This window comes from Polypterus senegalus, unplaced genomic scaffold (genome assembly GCF_016835505.1).
Source record: "Polypterus senegalus isolate Bchr_013 unplaced genomic scaffold, ASM1683550v1 scaffold_5465, whole genome shotgun sequence".
In the NCBI taxonomy this organism is placed as follows: domain Eukaryota; kingdom Metazoa; phylum Chordata; class Cladistia; order Polypteriformes; family Polypteridae; genus Polypterus; species Polypterus senegalus.
Window position 1 is genome coordinate 26,148 of NW_024382447.1, and position 19,527 is coordinate 45,674.

The 19,527-nt window shown below is 39.9% G+C and overlaps 2 protein-coding genes across 2 annotated transcripts in view; one reads left to right on the forward strand and one right to left on the reverse strand.

Moving 5' to 3' along the window:
* The window catches only part of LOC120521064 (ligand of Numb protein X 2-like), a gene marked incomplete at its 5' end in the record, with an annotated part of 33,434 nt that extends 23,844 nt beyond the window's left edge, over positions 1–9,590 (forward strand). The window contains 3 exons of the mRNA XM_039742948.1: positions 2,790–3,015; positions 5,491–5,649; positions 7,980–9,590. Of these exons, the coding sequence (XP_039598882.1) occupies positions 2,790–3,015; positions 5,491–5,649; positions 7,980–8,115 (521 nt within the window). The remainder of the gene's footprint in view (positions 1–2,789; positions 3,016–5,490; positions 5,650–7,979) is intronic.
* A 5,088-nt stretch (positions 9,591–14,678) lies between these two features.
* Positions 14,679–19,130, reverse strand: LOC120521065 (pre-mRNA 3'-end-processing factor FIP1-like). The gene is made up of 6 exons (XM_039742949.1): positions 17,883–19,130; positions 16,887–16,944; positions 16,435–16,493; positions 15,700–15,916; positions 15,453–15,608; positions 14,679–15,151 (listed from the first exon to the last, which is right to left on the reverse strand). Exons 1-6 carry the CDS (start codon positions 17,923–17,925, stop codon positions 15,016–15,018), a joined length of 669 nt encoding a protein of 222 aa, XP_039598883.1. The 5' UTR covers positions 17,926–19,130; the 3' UTR covers positions 14,679–15,015.
* Positions 19,131–19,527: the final 397 nt, after the last annotated feature.

Below are 19,527 nucleotides of genomic sequence, written 5' to 3' on the forward strand. Positions count from 1 at the left end.
CTGTAATTTTTAATACATTTCAATATATTTGGTTTTTCTTCATGAGTATAACCTACATTTTTACTTCCTTGCTGTTACTGCTTTAACTGTACTCTTAATAGTTTTAGTACTCATTTTGCAGTAATGCCCAGTATACTGTAAATCATTTACTACAAAAAATAGATAAAATGTATTAACAAAAATGTGTATGGTGATTTGAATGCTATAATTTTCCATGTTAGTGACCCCGTATGACTGAGCGTGGGTGTTTGTATGAATGCAGACAGTAACTGACTGGTGCCTTGTCCAAGACTGGTTTCTGTTTTGTACCCAAAACTGCTGAGGTAGACTCTGGTCCTAATCCAACACTGCACTGAAATGTGCAAATTAGGGAAAAACATATGTTCGAGGGATTTTCTTTGGCTAAAGTAGTGCTGTTGAGTTAACCACAAAAGAAACAAAAGGATAAGCGTGGCTTTTGGACTGATTCTGAAGTATAAGAATGGCACATTTCTAGAACTGCTAGAGTCAATTTTTAAAACTTTTTTTTGTAGTAACCAGCTATTAAAATTTATTTAATCAAATTGGTAAGACTTTGTTTATAAACCATCCATCGTGTCATAGGTGTACATTTGTATTACAAAGAAAGACTTATTTATATATTGTAATGGAAACGGGGGCGTCAGCGAGCCCCAAACACCAGCACAGTTCAAATAATGGAAGGTTTATTATAAAATACCTCCAAAGTAGCACAAATGCAGGTTTTTTTTTCTCCAGAAATTAATTCTACTTACAGTTCCTTTCCTCTCAACACTGCACTGCCTTCCTCCAGTTGAGTGTTGCTCATCTTCCTCACAGCTCCGACTTGCCTGGATAAGGAAGTGCAGTCCCTTTTATTGAGGATGCAGGAGTACTTCCAGTGCCAAGGCCATTACCCGATGGAAGTACTTCTGGGTCTTACGGAAGTCCCATGAATTGGGTGTGCAACTCCTTGCAGCGCCCCCTTGTGACACCCACGTACCCCAGCAGGGCTATGTTGCTGGACTACAACTCCTGGCATTCCCTGCTGGTTCCCGAACAGATATGGGGGGGGGGCTACTTCTCCCCAGCAACAAGAGAAAGTATTAGGTATACATCGGTCGGGACACCTTTCTGTTTGCTGAGGGTCTCCCGTCTGAGTAAGGGACTTTCCCAACTTCCTGCCAGGATGTCTGTCCATCCTGTGTGCCTCCTACACTATATATATATATATATATATATATATATATATATATATATATATATATATATATATATATATATATATATATATATATATATATATATATATATATAGCTTGTTTCCCTAAACAATAAAATACATCAAAGTTATTTGTTAAATGAAGCTTTACGATAAATTAAGTGGAGTAGAGGAAAAAAATTAATTACTTAAGAGAAATATCGGTAGACACAATGAATGAAGTCTTGCACTAGACAACATGATTTAATTAGCCTTCCACTAACTCTGATTAACTGTGGATTTGCATGGCTGTAGTACAGAAATTATGGACAGACTTAAAGAACTGAAAATTGTTGCAGAGGGGTTAGGTGGTGGGCACTCCACACATAGCCCCTTAGTGAATAAGCCATGTCCTCATTACATGCCATTTGTCACTTTGGAAGAGCTTCTGGTTACCCTTTATGACATTTAATACTTGTATTGCTATTGTAACATAAAATGACAGCAAGATCTTCTATGTCTGTTAGCATACAGTAGATGTCCACCCCTAGTCATGTTACATTACTTGTAAAGCAAGCCTATTGATTAGTGTTTCTCAACCACTGGATTGCAACCCAGTTGCTATTGTTTAGAACAGTAGTGAGTCATGATATGGGTCATGAGTGGCCTGCGGCCCACCACTGGTCCAACAAACATGCTCGACCCCCTAAAATCGCACTTGATTCACCAAGGGGTGAAAACCAAACTCTGATGATCACACACGATTCACCATGATTAAAGCTCTGACAGTCGGAGCCCAGTCACTAAGGGGGAACCTTGGTGAGTCATGAAGACGCATGTGTAAAAGTGGATTGTGACACCAAAAAGGCACTGCTGTAGATCACACTGACACCTGTTTTGCACTAAGTATTTAAATGAGGCCAGTAAACCGGGTACTTGGATATGCGGTCTATGCAAAGAACATTTTTTCCATTTGGAAAAATGTTGAAAGGGAGATTTTCCGTTAGGTGTTGAAGAGAAGCAAAAACACATGATGACCCATCTGAATTTACTTTCCCACAATGCTGGTGTTCCTGGAAAAGGAGACGTGCAAGCAACTTGCTTATGCATTTCCATCAGGGTTTTTGAGGTACACATCTTTTTATTGTTGTTGTTCCTATCACATTACACATGTCCTCCCAGGTGTTTCAAACTTTCTGCCCATCTCTGTGGAGGCTGGTCACCCATAACCATGCAAGTTGAGCTAAAAGAATATTTTTATAGTCCAGAAGGCTTCTTGACAGCATGGTCAGTGATGGTTCTGCACCTCCTTCCTAAAATTCTGTCAAAGTAATTTAAATTTAATTTTGTAAGCTGATGTGCTTTGGAACATGAATAGGCTTATTCAGAATATCACAGTTAAGACAATGCTGAGGTATGAAATGTGTGCCACTTTGCTTGGTCAAACACTTACTAATGTTAATGATTGGTATTTCATTTTTTAACCTCCACTCCTTTATTTGTAGCCATACATGTCTGTTCATTTTTAATCTGCAAATGATTTACTCCTACCAGCTTCTTAACTCAGTTTTTTGATGTCTCTGATATATAGGGAATATTCTGCTAAGTGTTAATGGAGTGGATCTTACACAAATGACCTACAGTGAAGCAGTCTCTGCTCTCAAAGCCAATGCTGCTCACTCTAACGTTCAGTTAAAGGTGTTGGGAACCTTGTCTGAGAAACCAGAGGGGGAGTTTGCTGATGACCTAGGTGAAGGTGGAAGGGAGGTTGAAAGTTCCTTTTCACCCTTGTGGTCCATGTGGCTTAACTTGCCCAGGTAATTATTGAACGGTGTTGCAGTGAAATGTTAAGTAAGTTGTGTGTATTTCCTTTCTTGTATTTTCCCAGGTCCAAATTTCCTTCCTCCTTTCTTTCCTTCCATTCATTTAGTGCACTTAATTTAGGGTTGTGCTAAGCCCAGGGGTGCCCAATGCGTCGATCGCGATCGGCCGGTAGATCGCAAAGGTAGTGCAGGTAGATCACGTTGCATTCAAAAAAAAATTTTTTTAAATGTTAGCCTATCATATATCCTCCCTATGGCATTTGCCTCTTGATTGACATACAAGGCGGCCAGTCAGAGATCTCCCTTTTTCCAACACACTGGTTATCCCGCATGTACGATCAAACTCACGAGCTACTGCAAAACTCTGGCTATCTAAGTGATCTAGTTAGCCTTCCAATTTATATTGACTAAAGAAGGGAATTAAAAAAAAATTGTTTGGGGTGGGTATGGGCTGGATGTGGAATTGGAAGAGGATTTTTTTCTCACAATGTCACAATCGAAGTGCGTTTGTCTGATCTGTCAATCTATCACTGCTATTATAAAGAAGGAAAATGTGGAAAGGCACTTTCGAACTGTTCATAAAAACTACGAAACTGACTTCCTTCCGAAAAGCGATCTGAGAAAGAGAAAGTAGAGGGAACTAAAATCGGAGTTAATCCGACAGCCGTCATTTTTCAGCGCCTTGATTTGGGGAACATCCAAAACCTCACGTCAGAGCTGGAGACGCAATGGAAGGCGTGTGCACAACTTGACAGCATACACTACAGAGCAGATTGAAAATTGCCTGTCAGACTTTGACAGACGGTTTTAAAACTCAGCTTTACTTGAGGAAATCGCTACATTTAAGTGCTATACATTTAGTGAAGATGTTGAGGGTGATTGACTCGCATCAGAAATTGCAACACTGTTTCACCTAAAACTCCTCTACAGTGGAGGATGAGATTTTGACACTACAGGATGACATTCAGCTGAAGTATGGGGCTCATGGACAGTTTTGGAACTTACAGAGGAAAAGTACCCAAACATGAGGAAATGTGCAACCTCCTTGACTGCATTATTTGGCTGTATTTATTTATGCGATTCAGCCTTTTCCCACATGAAGATTATTAAATCCAAATACTGTAGTGACCATAAATGTATTGAATTGTTATTGTGCCATAAAGGTTATTCAATTATGCAAGGTACGACAACATATAATTTATGTATAAAGTATACTCCGAGTGTGTATGTGTATGTGTATGTAATCATTTCGACCTGGTCATTTTAAAAGTAGCTCGCAAGCCGAAAATGTGCGGGCACCCCTGTGCTAAGCCATCAATACGAAATATCAGAACAAATACACCACCACTCAAAGTTCAGACATACTCAAAACTATCAGTCTTAACTTGTCCTGGTATGCATCTTAACAGCACTGGGAGCAAGACAAGGGTTGTCTCTAGAGAAGGAGCCCACCCATACTCATTAATCTATCCATCCATTGTCTAACCCAATTAAATCAGTTCAGAGTTGCAGGAGGTCAGAGAAAATGCTAAAAGAATCTGACACAATGCAAGAACTAACCCTGCTCACACACATCTACACTCCTTCAGGACAGGACAATTTAGAACTGCCAATGAACATAACAATAATGTATTTCCAATTAAAAAAAAAAAAACAAAACAATCGCACATGTATTTAGAATAGGAATTTGTGTGTGCTTTGCTTTGGTGTCTGAGAGTATTTGTTCAGCATGTGTTAGATAGGAGGTATGACTGATCTGATTTGGGGGTTGGAGATGATTAATGGAACAGCGTAAAAATGACTAAACATTAATATGTTATAGCATACAGTTATATGGTTGTTAGCTAAAGTGTTCCCTGGAATTTTAAATGTAAAACAAGTTATTGTTTGGAAAACAGTTCAGCTGCCTCTACACATCTAAGCCCTCCCTTGTAATCAATCTAAATAGGTCATTAGGGCCCACCTAACATGGGCACACCTGTTGGAGAAAATCTTACTGTCACTCCTTGGCTTTTGAATTTGCCTAGGCCTCAATTTCATTTTCAGAAATTTGGGAATGATTTGGCTTTTTTATTGATATATAAGGCTGTTTTTAATGGTTTTTGTCCTTCTAGAGTTGACCTTGGCAATATCAGTATTTATATTAGTGGAGATAACCAGTTTGTGCTTGCTAAGCAGCTGGTGCCTCTGTTGACACTGTCTACTGCCGCCATTACAGATGTGTAACCGGTGGTGGTTTCCATCAGAGAAAAATATCCTACTAATGCAAGTGTTCAAATGCTCTTCCACCCATTAAAACATTTTTCTGAACTTGCTTATTCCAGTTAGGGAATGCTGGGCACATTTGTATTAGATCAGGAATGCCATTTGAGGATTTTCATATTTGTGGGGGTCTTTGGAATGTTTGCCTTCATAAATCCTGAGAACTAATGGGGGTGTGTGTGTGTTTTTTTTTTTTTTATTGTGTAGTGCTCTTCACTGGTGCCACGATATTGCCTTGCACAAGACCAACAACGAGAGCTGGGGCTTCAGTATCGTTGGAGGCTTACAGGAAAGTCAAGGTCAGCAACCCTTCTTTATCAAGACCATTGTTCCTGGAACTCCAGCTCATTATGATGGCCACCTCAAGTGAGTGAGACTTTTTATAAACCTTACATCAAAGCTTTTATGAGTGTGCCATCATTTTAGTGTATTCTGCTCTCTTTAAGGTGGTCGCAATTTCCTGAGGCTTGGTAACAGTTCCCTATTAAAATATTAGTCAGTTTATTTTAACCATTAGTTTAGCTGAAAGCTTTTTTTTCTTCTTTAATACATATATTTTTGGAAATGCTGTGTAGTTACGTGTGACTATCAGATAATGCTTAATTATTTGTAACATCTAGATACATTAGTGTTGCTCACATACATTTTTAAAATTGGAGATCGGCAGATTAAATGCCTTAATCGAGGCTGTTGAATATGGTGGAAAAAGGGGAGTGTGAACCAGTATGATCACCACTTAGCTCTGACAACTTTGACATAAACAGTAGCTTGTGAACAAAAAAAAAAAAATACATATTAACATATCAAATTTCTGTGACTTGTAAGAGCACCACATTTGCTTAAAATGGGAAGAATACACCTTGAAACTAAAATGCTCCAGAATATACGAGCAGGTCAGAAATACTCAAACAGAATTAGTTTAATACAAGTTCCTCCTCACTTACCGCAGTATCTGAATGTCCTAGTCAAGTCCGCAGTGGCGACAAGCCACACTAGATGGATCAGGCAACACTCCGTGTTTTTGTGTCTCTACCAATCCAGTCAGGGAAGGACACAGAATGCACATGTCCCGAGATTTCCCAGTGCCATCTCAGTTCATCTAACATGGGAGACATCCAGAAGAATTCTGACTACAACCTATGTAATAAATATAACACTCCCACCTTAAATTGCCTTTCTTGATCCAGATAATTAGCAGTTCTATTCTCTCATCTTCCATATGTTTGAGGTCCTAGCCCAGTAATGGAGGATCAACCCAGCAAACTTGTATAGATACCTAATTTGGACTCCTTGGTAACACCTCCAAAGCTGATGATCATTAGTGACAACTGTGGTTTAGATTGACCAATAGATCGAAAGCTTTGCCTGAGAACTTGGATCCCTTTTACTACCACAGTGTATTGTTGTTTTTGATAAAACCTCACCCAAGTCCCAATATGTTCTCGATTTCATTGCTTCACAATGCACTTGATCATGCACAATGTGTATGGTGGTGTAACTCTTTGTCCCCCTAAACGCAGATCAAGCCCCCATCAGGAGGGAGCCATGATCTTAGTCATGCTAGTGCCACTTGTTATCCTGACATCTTGTGAACCTTCTGTGAACTGTTTTAGCACGTGTCGGGGACCTGAAGAGGCCAAAAGAACAGTAACCTTTACAAAGAGCACAGTAAGTCTCCAAACTGGACACACTCGGAGTTTTGTCTTGTGTAATGACAGATAGATACTTTATTAATCCCAAAAGGAAATTCACATACTCCAGCAGCAGCATGCTGATAAAAGACAATATTAAATTAAAGAATGATAACAATGCAGGTATAACAGACAGTAACTTTGTGTAATGTTAATGGGTGGAATTGAAGAGTCACATAGTCTGGCGGAGCAACGATCTCCTGAGTCTGTCAGTGGAGCAGGACACTGACAGCAGTCTGTCGCTGAAGCTGCTCCTCTGTCTGGAGATGATACTGTTTAGTGGATTCTCCATGATTGCCAAGAGCCTGCTCAGTGCCCGTCGCTCTGCCACAGATGTCAAACTGTCAAGCTCCGTGCCTACAATAGAGCCTGCCTTCCTCACCAGTTTGTCCAGGCGTGAGGCGTCTCTTTTTTATGCTGCCTCCCCAGCACACCACCGTGTGGAAGAGGGCGCTCGCCACAACCGTCTGATAGAACATCTGCAGCATCTTATTGCAGATGTTGAAAGACGCCAGCCTTCTAAGGAAGTATAGTCGGCTCTGATATCCTGTATGTGGAAATCACAAAAAAAAGCATACTGTATACTTATGGAAAATGGATTTGGGCTTTCAGCTTTTCTGGCCATATTCACCTCTGCAGCCTTGGAGGTGCATAATCATCAGTTTAACTTAAGAGTCATTACCTGAGCATACAATGAAAATACTATGTATGAATTCGTGTCCTAATATAAATGCTTAATAACAGTAGTAATAATAGTACATTTAATTTATATATAGTAGCTTAGCTGGCTACAGAGATGGTGATTCAGATTAACTGATTAGTTCCCCTCCACTACCACAGTGTGACTTGTTCAAATACTGCCCTAACTTTGGACAGGCCATGGAGATGGCGATTTATATTTTCAGAAATGTTTTGGTTTACTTTTTTATCATAAGAAGCAAGCAAGCACTTGACACTAGTGAGTAAAATGAGACGTTCACCAAATCTCTTGGATTCACTTTGCAGGTGCGGCGACGAGATTGTGGCAGTGAACGGCGTGAGCACTGCTGACATGAACAATTCGTCTCTCATTCCTATGCTGAAGTTACAGAAGAACAAAGTCACTTTGACGGTGGTTTCCTGGCCTGGAAGCCTGGTTTAGCGGCCTGCACACTTTTGCTGTACACTTTGCCTTACAATGCTGTCGCATTTTGAAAAGCAAAAGCAGCAGCTGCCCACCCGTCTGTTTTGTTTTGGACTGACTTCACAGTTGCACATCAGGATCCCTTAGCCAGAAGAGTTTTATGCCACCTTTCTGTAGTGGACTGGGATGATTTTGTCCTGTTCTTAACTATAAATTAATGAAAAAAAAAAAATAATAGGAAGGTAAGCCCCAGTGACCCCACTGCCTTAAATTATTCCTTTCACAATTTCCACTGTAGCCTGCTTGACATTTTTTTTCCAGCTTTGTTTTTTCTGCTGAGTCTGTACCTTTTCATGCTCTGCTTGTCTCTACTTAACACCACTAAAGTGCCCTTTGGATTGCAGACGGCTACTATTGACAAACAGCGGATCAGGTACACGACTTGACGGTAGTGTAAATTTTATATTTGAAATGACGATTAAAAACTTGAAGGCCAAAATGCATTTGTAACTTTGGATGTAATGCCACTTTGTGACTGGTGACATTTGGTGACACTTGATAATCAGGCCTGTTAAGCTTTGCACGCTTGTGGATGACATGCGAGGCTTTAACTTTGACCCCACAGGACAGGCTGAAGCAGTTTAAGATGATGCACTGAATGTGTAACTGTGTCCAGACACAGCATTTAATCTGACACTTTCCCTACAGATAAGGGTCTCCTGTAGCCGCACGTGCAGCCTCTTCATAAGTTGGGAATCTGAACTTGGTACTGTCTGCTGTTTGCATGTATCGGGGAAAACGCTGCCGAAATGTGCTCCTTGTCTCACTGTTTCTAACTTTCTTGGCCTTGTCAGAAGAAGTCTTTTACGTTTTTATTGTATTTATAGCCAAGGTAACTTATTGATCATAAACTCCAAGTAACAGCCAGATTTCAGTCCATGTTGAGCATTTTGCTTGATTAACAACTTGATAATGCAGCTTATTGCTAGCGCCTTTTAACTAAAATTATTTGACATTGCTTGAATTTAAATCTTAAGAAATGTGTTAAACTCAGTTTTAATGACTTCAAATCAGTAGGCTTTAGGTTTTTTGTTATTTGTTTTTTACTAATTTGTTCATAGATAAAAATGTAGTTTGCCTGTCATTAGACAAACTTGTAAGAATTATGTTTAAAAGCAAAACCCAGTGTTTGCTGTTGGTAATAATAAGCAAACAGTGTTGAGGTTGGAAGTGAACGCCCGGCCGCGGCGCTCCATCAGCAGAGAGCCCGAGACGACTGGTGAAAGTCACACTTCTGAGAAGCTGGCCATGAAAATGGGGGCTTGTCATTATAACATTGGAGAAAATAATGTGTCTAAAAAAGTATGCATAAAAACAACCTTATTTGTTTTACTAGACAGGTTTTACATGAAGGGTCGTATTAGCTAATAAGGTCTTTTCCATATGTTGCTGGTCTTTTAAGCTATAAAAATAAAAGGAAATTTTAAAACCTTTTTGCAGTTTTTTTTTTATTGTCCTGCTGTTCTGGATTTAGACGCAGGAAAAGGTGTATTTCTCAGTGAAGGTGTTTAATTGCAAAACACAAAATGTACTTCTAAAAATATTCTGCTTGTTATTTTCTGTAGAAACTTGGCCCACATCAAAAGTGTGTGGAAATCTCTAGTGTGCAAATGGCGCATTAGTTAAAAATGTAATGTACAATATCATTTTCCTACTTTGTGCTTGATTTAGACTTTCTTTTACATACAGTAGCTGAATGAATATGCGCTGAACTGATGTAACTGCCACCCGCTGAAAATCAAATGGTGAATTCCTAGCCTGTCTGAAGTCTGGCAGATTGGAAATATTGAATGAACTGACGTGCTTTTGAAATAAAAACGTGCTGCAGTCAGACTTGATGGGATACAAACCAGCCTATCGCAGTGACCAGATCACCAAGTCTTAGAAATGATCCAGATCTACTAAAAGGTTTGCTCTCTAAACACACACACACAACACTTTTTACACAGTAAGAGGAACCAAGTCAAGTGCCGCCATTAGGTCTGCATTTGCACATCAAGGCATCAGTCATGCATGTGGACCATTTTCCAGCAAATCCTGTAGAACACCCGTGTAGCTGTTGGGACTAACAATCCTCCGAATGCACCGAGTTGAAGTGCTTCGTGTGTTTGGCATTCCCCACACAGCCTTACAAAATAAGCCGATAGCCAATGACAGATGCATATTTCACCACAAACCTCTCATATGATGAATGTTTCAGTTTTTCAGAACTTGTCCCTAAATCGAAAACAAAAGAACTACATGAAGTTAATGTCTGTGAGTCTTTTCTGTATTTTTAACAATTAAATGCCATGCAATGCGCATGTCTCCATTATATGCCATTTGGTATGGGATTCATAAAAGCAGTATTAACGTTTGTGAAGCATCACCTGTTGGAATTTCTAACAATGTTTGTGATGCAGCATCTTTTAGAATGACAGATGGATGGACACACAGACACACACATCCTTTTATTAAATTGGAGATATGTACACACATACAAATCCACTGATTCTCTCAACATATATAGAAAAGAAAACAAATATTTGGAAAGTTGCAGGCTAGAGACTTTTAAAAGTTCATTTAAGATGCAGTTCTTGATTGAGCAAATTGAATTTTTACTTCTTTTTAAATAGGATAATAAAAGGATAGAGAGGTTAGGATTCTTCCATTTGGCCTAGATGAGATGAAAAGCTGAGACGGCAGCTGATCACAGATCACAAGACATTGTTCATTTTGTATTTAGCGTGCCTCATATTGGAGGGTTAGGGTATATGGCAGCTCCAATGATTGCCAGGGTCTTCCTCAATAGGATCCGTGATCACTTGCTTACCTTACCTACTAGTGACTGAAGCAGCCTGGTTTTACGCCTAAGAAGTCTACCATTGTCCGCATTCTGGCACTGAGGGTTCTCGCTGAGCGCAAACATGAGTATCGGCAGAGTTTCTTTGCAGCCTTTTGTCGATTTTCGTAAAGCGTTCCACTCAGTTGATCGAACTGCCCTGGAAGACTTCAAGGGATCCCCTCAAGGTTGCAGAATGTCATGGCCGGCCCGTACACTGGTACTGTGAGTGCTGTGCAGAGTGGAGGCAGAACCTCTGCATTTTTCCCAGTTGATTCTGTGGCTCGTCAAGGGTGTGATCTGCTCCTACTCTGTTCAATGTTTACAGGACTGGGTGTTGGGCAAAGTCATGGGGTCCAGCAGCTGTGGGGCATCTCTTGGTGAAGAAAGATTCACTGATCTTGACTTTGCCAACGATGCTGTTACCTTTGCGGAGTCAAAGAAGACTCTGATCAGGGCTCTTGAGAGACTAAGCGAGGAGTCTGAGTGTCTGGGCTTGTGAGTGTCCTGGATAAACAACAAGATCCAGGCCTTTAATGACCTCTTGGGCACAGCCATCAGCAGTGTGTTTGTTTGCGGAGGGAACGTCAACCTTCTCAAGGAGTTTACTTACCTCGCCCGCAACATTGACGTCTCCGGTGACGACTCCTATGAAGTCAGCAGACTGATTGGGAGAGCATGGGGGATCATGAGGTCGCTGGAAAGGGATGTGTGGCATCCTGTCTTGCTATATGTTTGTGAGACCTGAGACAAAGACTGGACTCCTTTGGTACTGTGTCTCTTCAGAGAATCCTTGGGAATCCTACTGCTGGTTTGGCTTTGTGTTGAATGGAGTCCTGAATGAGGCACATTATTGGCATTGTGAGGGAGCATCACTTATGGCAGTATGGTCATTGGGGCGATTCCCAGAGGGTGATCTGGCTGTCAGGATCCTCATTGTTGAGAACCCGAGAGGCTGGACCAGGCCAAGGGGATGCCCACATAACACCTAGTTGCGACAGATAGATGGTCATTTCTGCGGGGTGGAACTGAACTGCATGTTTGCCTGGGAGATTGCCAACCAGGATCCCGAGCTGTTTCGTTGTGTGGTGAATGCGGAAACTCACTGTACCAGTGCATGCTCCTCGACCTGACCGCACATCTGACCTGCAGCTCCGAAGTTGTTTAACTTGGTGTGCCAAGGACAAGGCCTAAACGGGGGCTGTGGGCGCTTCATGCATTTTTTACATTAAGTATCTAACTTGGGCAGTATTTTTAAAATACAAGTCAAATATGATGCACTTAATGTTCACCTTTCAACATAATTTAGAGAAAAATATGACTTCATAGGTTAATTCTCTTACAGCAGGACAAGTCCCTCCCTTTGCCACATCGACAACTGAAGATGTTGTCACTGAGGAACAATTCATAACTGCAAGACACAACAGACCCTAAAGAAAGGGGAGTCTCGAGACTCGCTGAAATTTAAGTAGTGTTTTATAAGTGGAGATGAGTCTATGAGTTAACTATGTCATAATGACCCAAACGACAATCAAAATAACGGAATCACAATGGTTCACCACCACTTAAGAACCCAAAGGCCCAATTCAGTGCCAACAAGATTGCATGCATTTTCTTATTTTTCATTTATTTCTTTATTTAAATGTCTTGGCGGTTTTGGTGTTTGTGGCAGTCAATTCAAGGAAAGCTGCTGACCACCCCTCTCTTTTCTGCGTCATGGTAACCCTCCTGGTTGGACTGCAAAGCCTGCTCTGAAAAACCAAAGAGTTGAAGAGTTGCCAGGCCCAAGCTGCTCTCCAGATGCGACACCTCACTGTGAAGGGCTGCTTAGGATGTGCTATGCCAAAGATGAATTGATTACAGGAGAGTGGTGGCAAGCGTGGACCAAATATTTTATCTTGGTGGGATAGAAAAACTTTACAAACGTTGTAACAAGGGTATTTTTTCATATGCCCAGAAATGGCAATACGTCAGAGGTCTTGGTTACAGATGCTGTGTAGGTACGGTGCCTTCAGGAAGTATTCAGACTCCACTTTTTACACATTTTATTTATTTAGTGGAACCCATTCCACCCTGTACTTGCACAGCATTTTCCTGTGCCACTACCTGCCCACTTCCCTAAAGCATAATCGACCAATCCTCTACTTAGCAGATGGAAAGGTGTTGTTTTCTTCAGATCCTGCTCCTTGTTTCTCCAAACATTTTGTGGTTGTGGCCAAAGATCTGAATTTTTAAGTTTGTTTGTCCACAGGACTTGGTTTTAAAATGCTTCTGTCTTATGCAGATGTTGTTTTTTGTGATGTGATCCGAGGTTCGGTTTCCTCCTGGAGGCCATGACCATGTAGGTAACTCTTTGCACCACCAAACCTTTCTCAGCTAAACCTTCCTGCAGGTCCCTTGTAGTCCTGTAGGGATTTGCTTTAGTTTCCTGCACAGTACACAAGCTGTCCTGTCAGTTTTCTTGCACTTCTTAGATCTTATATTGACCTTCCATGGTTCCCCTCTATTTTCATTTCTTAATGGCATCTCAGGCTGTGGAAGATGCTGGCTGGAAGTACTTTTGACATCTTTGTATAGCCTCTCCCCTGCTTTGTGTGCATCAATTAGCTTAACTTTCAGATCCTCAGTTAGTTCCTTTGATAAGCCTGTGGTGGTTGAGTGTCAAAAATCTGAGGCTCTGGAATTGTCATCAGCTGATAATTCCTAATGACAATCTTGACCAGGTTGATGCCTAACAAGCTAAGCCAGTTCAGACTAAGGATCTAGCGAGTTCGAAGGCCTTACAACTGAAAGGGTGTTAGAACTTTTGCAAATGACATATTTAATCTTTAAATGGCACCTATCAAATGATGGGATACATCAGGAAGCAACTGAACAGTCAGTTCTTGAAGGTGATGTGTTGGAAGCAGAAAAAATTTCAAAGTTCCTCAGTCCCTTATACTTGTCCAAGGGCCACATTTTAACTGTAGAATTAAGGCGACTGATTTTAGACAATGCTGCTGTGCTAGGCAAGGGAGGCCCATTTTGGATTTAAGATACAAAGTGTCCAGTCATTATACATATAATTGCACATACTGGTAAGTAAAGATTGAAAGTTGGGAGTTCATTTGCTGGTTTGGTTTAATAGATTTTCCCAATTATGATGAAACAGCAGCCACCATAAGAGATTATTTTCAAGGCATCAACTTATTTGTGCATTAATATTGCTGCTCCATTAGGCTTATTATGAAAAGTAGGAGTGAAAAATATACACCATCCACTATCGGAGTTGCTTGTTATTAATCAACTGAGTTTCTTGTATTTTTAATTAGCCATTTCTGAAAAAGTTTTGTAATAAAAAGCGTGACAGAAAATGTAACTACACTGCAAATTCTTCTCGGCAGCCCACAAATGATGTGCTGAAAACAGAAATTGATTTCTGTGCACTCCTTTCACTTAAAATCCTGAGAAAGTGTGATTAAGGGTGCATTTTGTATCACATACCATGAGGTGAGCACAAATGCCCATCATTTTCTTTACCCGCTTTGTCTATTACAGAGTGGCAGGCAGGACCAGTTGCAAGGCAAGAATTAACACTGGATAAGACAACACCAATCCTAATGTGTACTGGAGCAAATCAAACCCAAAATCTTACAAAAAAATATGTTCTCCCAACACTACGAGGATACGGCCAATAGCAGTAACCATGACCATAAAATAATGAAATTTAAAACAAACACAATGACTTTAATGCTGCATGCTACAACATGTCAGTATTCATGATTATGCAAGACAGATCAAATGCTATCATCTCATTCTAGACCCATACTGTTCCACAAATTATGAATTTAATGCAACCGCAGAATACTTACATGGCCGTTCTTTTCTGTATTAAATGCTTTAGGCAGCATGTAATTTTCTTCACAAGTGATAGTATAAAGTTATCTAAAATGAGAATGCTCTGAAACCTAATCGCTAATGCCATAATGGTATCCTAATATTGGTGGATGTTTCTCGATGTCTCAGAGGTTGGAGTTTGTAGCAGTCAGTAGCAACATTTAGTGCTCTTTGCTGTCTAGTTCTTCTCCATCACCAGTATTTTCTTCATTGGCCTCTTTTTCCTCTTTACTTCGTTTGTTTTTCTTGTGTTTGTGACGTCTATGACTTTCTCCTTCCTCACCTTCATGCTGCTTTCTGCATATATGAAAAGGAAAAAAATGTTGGTGCTCCAAATTATTTAGAACACGGTGAATAATAGATAAATATGCAGACACGGCACTAGGGGTTTTTCGTTTCCTTGTATGTGTTGTGAAACATACATGACCAAATCAAAAGTTTAATACAAGGAAAATTTCCTAATTTTAATTTAAGAACATCTAAGTTTATGGGCCATGCTTTTAGCTGTTGGGTACAACTGAAATGTTATGTATAAAAAAAAAAAGCAGAACAGCGTCAGAGTAAGTTAACGAAGTTGGTAACTTTAAAGAAATCCTACCTCCTGGAAGATTTGTGTTTACTTTCATCTTTGTCACGATGCCGTCGCTCACGGTGCCGTTCCTCTCTGTCTCTGCTGCGATCCCGAACATGATGATACTCGCGTTCATATTCATAACTCCGCTCCCGACTGTAGTATCGATAGCGTTCATCTTCGCTAGATTATCGAAAAAAATAAAACCGGAGAGAAATCAATATGTTGCTCCAAATTGTTAAAAGCTTACTTGACATCGAGATTTTGCGCTTACTTGTTATATTCATTGCCAGCTGGCGTGCGGTCTCGATCTCGTTCTCTTTCTCTGTCACGATCTCGGTCCCGGTCCCGATCTCGGTCTCTTTCTCTGTCTCTGCGTGATCCTTGGTACTCCCAGTGGTTGTTGTTGTTGGAATTGCTGCTACTGTTATCGCTTGTTACCCAAGAAGTGTGGGAAGAGGAAATTGGAGGATAGCTGACAAAGCTGGAATCTGACACAAGGGGAAAAAATAGAATGATTATATAATATCTTTATGCATGAAATATGACCAATACTATCATTTTAAAAAGTTCCTAAAGAGTCAAGATTTAGGTATTTTCAATAGTTCACTCTAAAATAGTGCATATTTATATTTTTGGGACAGTTGAAAAATACCAAAAATAATTCCCGATTTTACTTCCATGAAGGTTTAAAAAACATAACTAGTGGATTTTGTTACACAGTGTGATTTTATTGGTATATATAGTTGTGGATGACAGAATATGTTTAGAAAACTCACTACTACATCTGTGGAAAATAGGCATATCTGTATATTTAGTAAATATAACTTTTAAAAATGATTCTTCGCATACCACAAGAAGTGGTCATTGAAAAATTGTTCCTGTATTTTTCCATTTTGCATAAATACATTGATTTTCGAAAAACTACATTTCTGTTTCTAATTAGGTTTATTCAAATAAACAGGTCGAAACAACATTAAAATTGCAACGCAATACCCTGAACACTTACCTCCAGAAGTGTAGCCATATGGAGGAGGTGGCCGATTACTATAAGCAGATGTTGGAGTTCTAAAAGAAAGGAAGACAGAATAAACATCCCTCAAATGAAGACGATGCTACGGTTTGTCACAAATCTCCTGTTAAAGATGTCTTTGATCCATTTTGTATAGCTAGCGTTCTGCTCCAAATAATAATTAACATATGCATTTACGCATGCACTAATGCTATCAAATTTTGCATGATATGAAAAATATTGTATTATTGTTTGGAGCAGCATTTCCATTAGATTTAACTGCCAGCGCATGAATCAACAGAATACTGTAACTCAGACAACCGAAATGCTACAGGGTGAATAAACAGATTAATCAGTTTGGTTTCAAGCCACATTTATACCTCTCTTCAGTTGGGCTCTGCTAAATGGGAAGTGATTCATACTGGAGACATGCTCAGGAAGAAACTCACCCGTCCAGTGTGGGGATCAGAAGAGAAGGGGGAGGAGCCATCGGCGGTGGAAATAATCCTGAACAGAGCAAATAAACATTAACAATTAGGTAGCCAAGTTCATTTAACTAACAGGTTTGACAATTCTTTGATAGACTGACGCTTTAAGATAAACATGCTTATTACTAGCACTAACGTTTGTTTCAATTGAGTATCCCAGAAGTCGGAATCGCCCCAATTCATAAAAGGACAAACCAGGCCAGACACGGTGATTAAAAAAATCTAAACTTTGTCCTTAAATATATTTTTATTTTCCAAAATAAGATCACTACTTTTAATTTCTATTGTATGTAATCTGTGAATCAGTTATTGAAGTTTTCTGAGATCCAGCCATAAAGCCTGAAATACAACTGCATTTTTATTTATAAAAAAAACATAAATAATAAACAAGTTTTCTTCAGCTATATCACAGCATGTGATTTAGTATAAACTGTAATGTCTCAGCCTTAAACAATGCTGTTAGGCCACATTGGGTACCCCTAATGTTGACAATGGGCGGCAGAGATGAAATGTGATCTACAGTACTACAGGCTTATTTTCTGAGGTATGGGCAACTGTAACAGAAGTTCCATTAAAACGGGAAATTTCTCACGTATCTCATGATTCATAGCATTAATTTTACTGAATAAGTAATTGTTTGAAAACCATTTAAACAGCCATGTCACTAATAAAAAATAAGACCAAAAATAAACCTTAACAGATGTACAGAGGGGAATTTTACATTTGTCCAGAAAGTACAAAGTTTTAAAAAGTTCTCATGTCAAATTAAGAATATATATGTCAAAATATATTTCAACAGAATGTAAGGCTGGTGACAAGGTGGAAATAATAAAAACACTTAAAATAGTACTTAGCATTCATTTTCTATTGCAAAGTGTCAAACCAGATATTTTATTCCTAATTATAGGAAAGTGAAAATGGTTTACCAGTTTCATTAATTAAAATAATCAAACTTACCTGGAATAGTTGGTGGAGGCATTCCTGTTAAAATAAAAAGCATTTCTGAGCGCAGGTGGTTTTTTAAAACCACTTTGCACTTTAGTTATTATTTTATTTCTCATTTCTGACTGAATGGTTAAGATATTAATTTAATTAAAAGTTTATATGTAATGTTATATTTACAGTTCAAGGGAACACATCAATTTTTTGCTTTTGCACAGAGCAGTAATCTCTTTAGATATTTGTATAGGTAGTCTAGCCTAGTGTGACTCTTGATTCCTAAAAATGAAAGTAACACTTGCATTCCAAACTGGCTGACAAACAGCTCAAACTTACACCAGATCAACACCTCCCTTGATCCTGTCTCTCACACATCTACACTGTGTCTCCGTCGTCATCACATACTGACGGTTTCCCGCCTCTGGGCTTCTCTTTACGCAGACATAACAGGTATCTTTTTCTTAAAGATTTGGCAAGTCTATGCCGGGAAACATCTAACACAGTCATTCCCTAGCCAGGGACAAGAAGACTACTTTAGACAGCAGGCTACATATTGTGGGATGTGAAGTAATTAACAACTCCTTTGTAAAGAAGACACTAATCCAGTAATTCACGCAGGTCATTTTTACTTGAGGGTCGAAGTACCCCTCCCTGAGGAAATGGCCTGTTAATATGGAGTTTAAGGGCTTTTTGTACTTCCAATATGTCAAACTTGCTCGTCGCAAATCATGGCAAAGAATGACTCACTGCAAATCTAACTAATTTTAAAATACAATCTCTGATTTAGCAAGCAATTGTGAGCAGTTACAAAAATCTGTAGCTTTTTATAATCAAGAAAATTATTATTAAATGAAATTTAGAAAGAATTATAAACAGAGTACATTTTCAGGTCATGTGTATATTACAGGTACATGCTTCTCTCGCCTTCCTCTAAACTTATCCTTGCATTCACAATCAAGTATAAAAAGTGAACACCATCCCCTCCCTTTTAATATTTAGCTGCGTTAACAACATTAAAACATAATTTACTGTATTTAATTAATATTTCGGCTGTTGGTCAACAAGAAAAATACTTTAAAGAATTCAAAAATGTTCTACATTCATTGTTTTTTTTTTTTTGTTTTAACAAGTACAAAGTAACTATTGTCTTGCTGGAAAATGAATCTTCTCCCAAGCTCCAGGTCCAGACTGCAGCAGGTATTCATCAACTTTTGCTGTCTGTCTTGTGGCGGGACGCCCAGGAGGATCAGAGGAGGGCTTGTGCCTCCTCCAGACCACGAGAGGACGACCACCCTGGTTGTGTTGGGGGCCACGGGTAGAGGGTTTGGAAGCCCCACCCTGTAGGGGCCCATGGCCACCGCCAGGGGGCCCCGGTGCCTGAAGAACCCTGCACCTCAGCACTTCTGCCACACCAGGAAGGGCTGGGGGGAAGAAGACTGGGGACACCCAGAGGGCTTCCGGGTGCGCAGCCGGCACTTCCGCCACACGGGAGTGTGTCCGCGGAGGACTGCCAGGAAGCAGCTGGAGCCCATCTGGGCTGCTACATAAGGGGCTGCCTCCCTTCATTCGAGAGCAAGATTCGGGTGGAAGAGGATGGAGCTCAGACAGAGAGAGAGAGAGAGAGGAGTGGAGGCGGCCAGAAGGAAGGCACTAGAGACTGTGA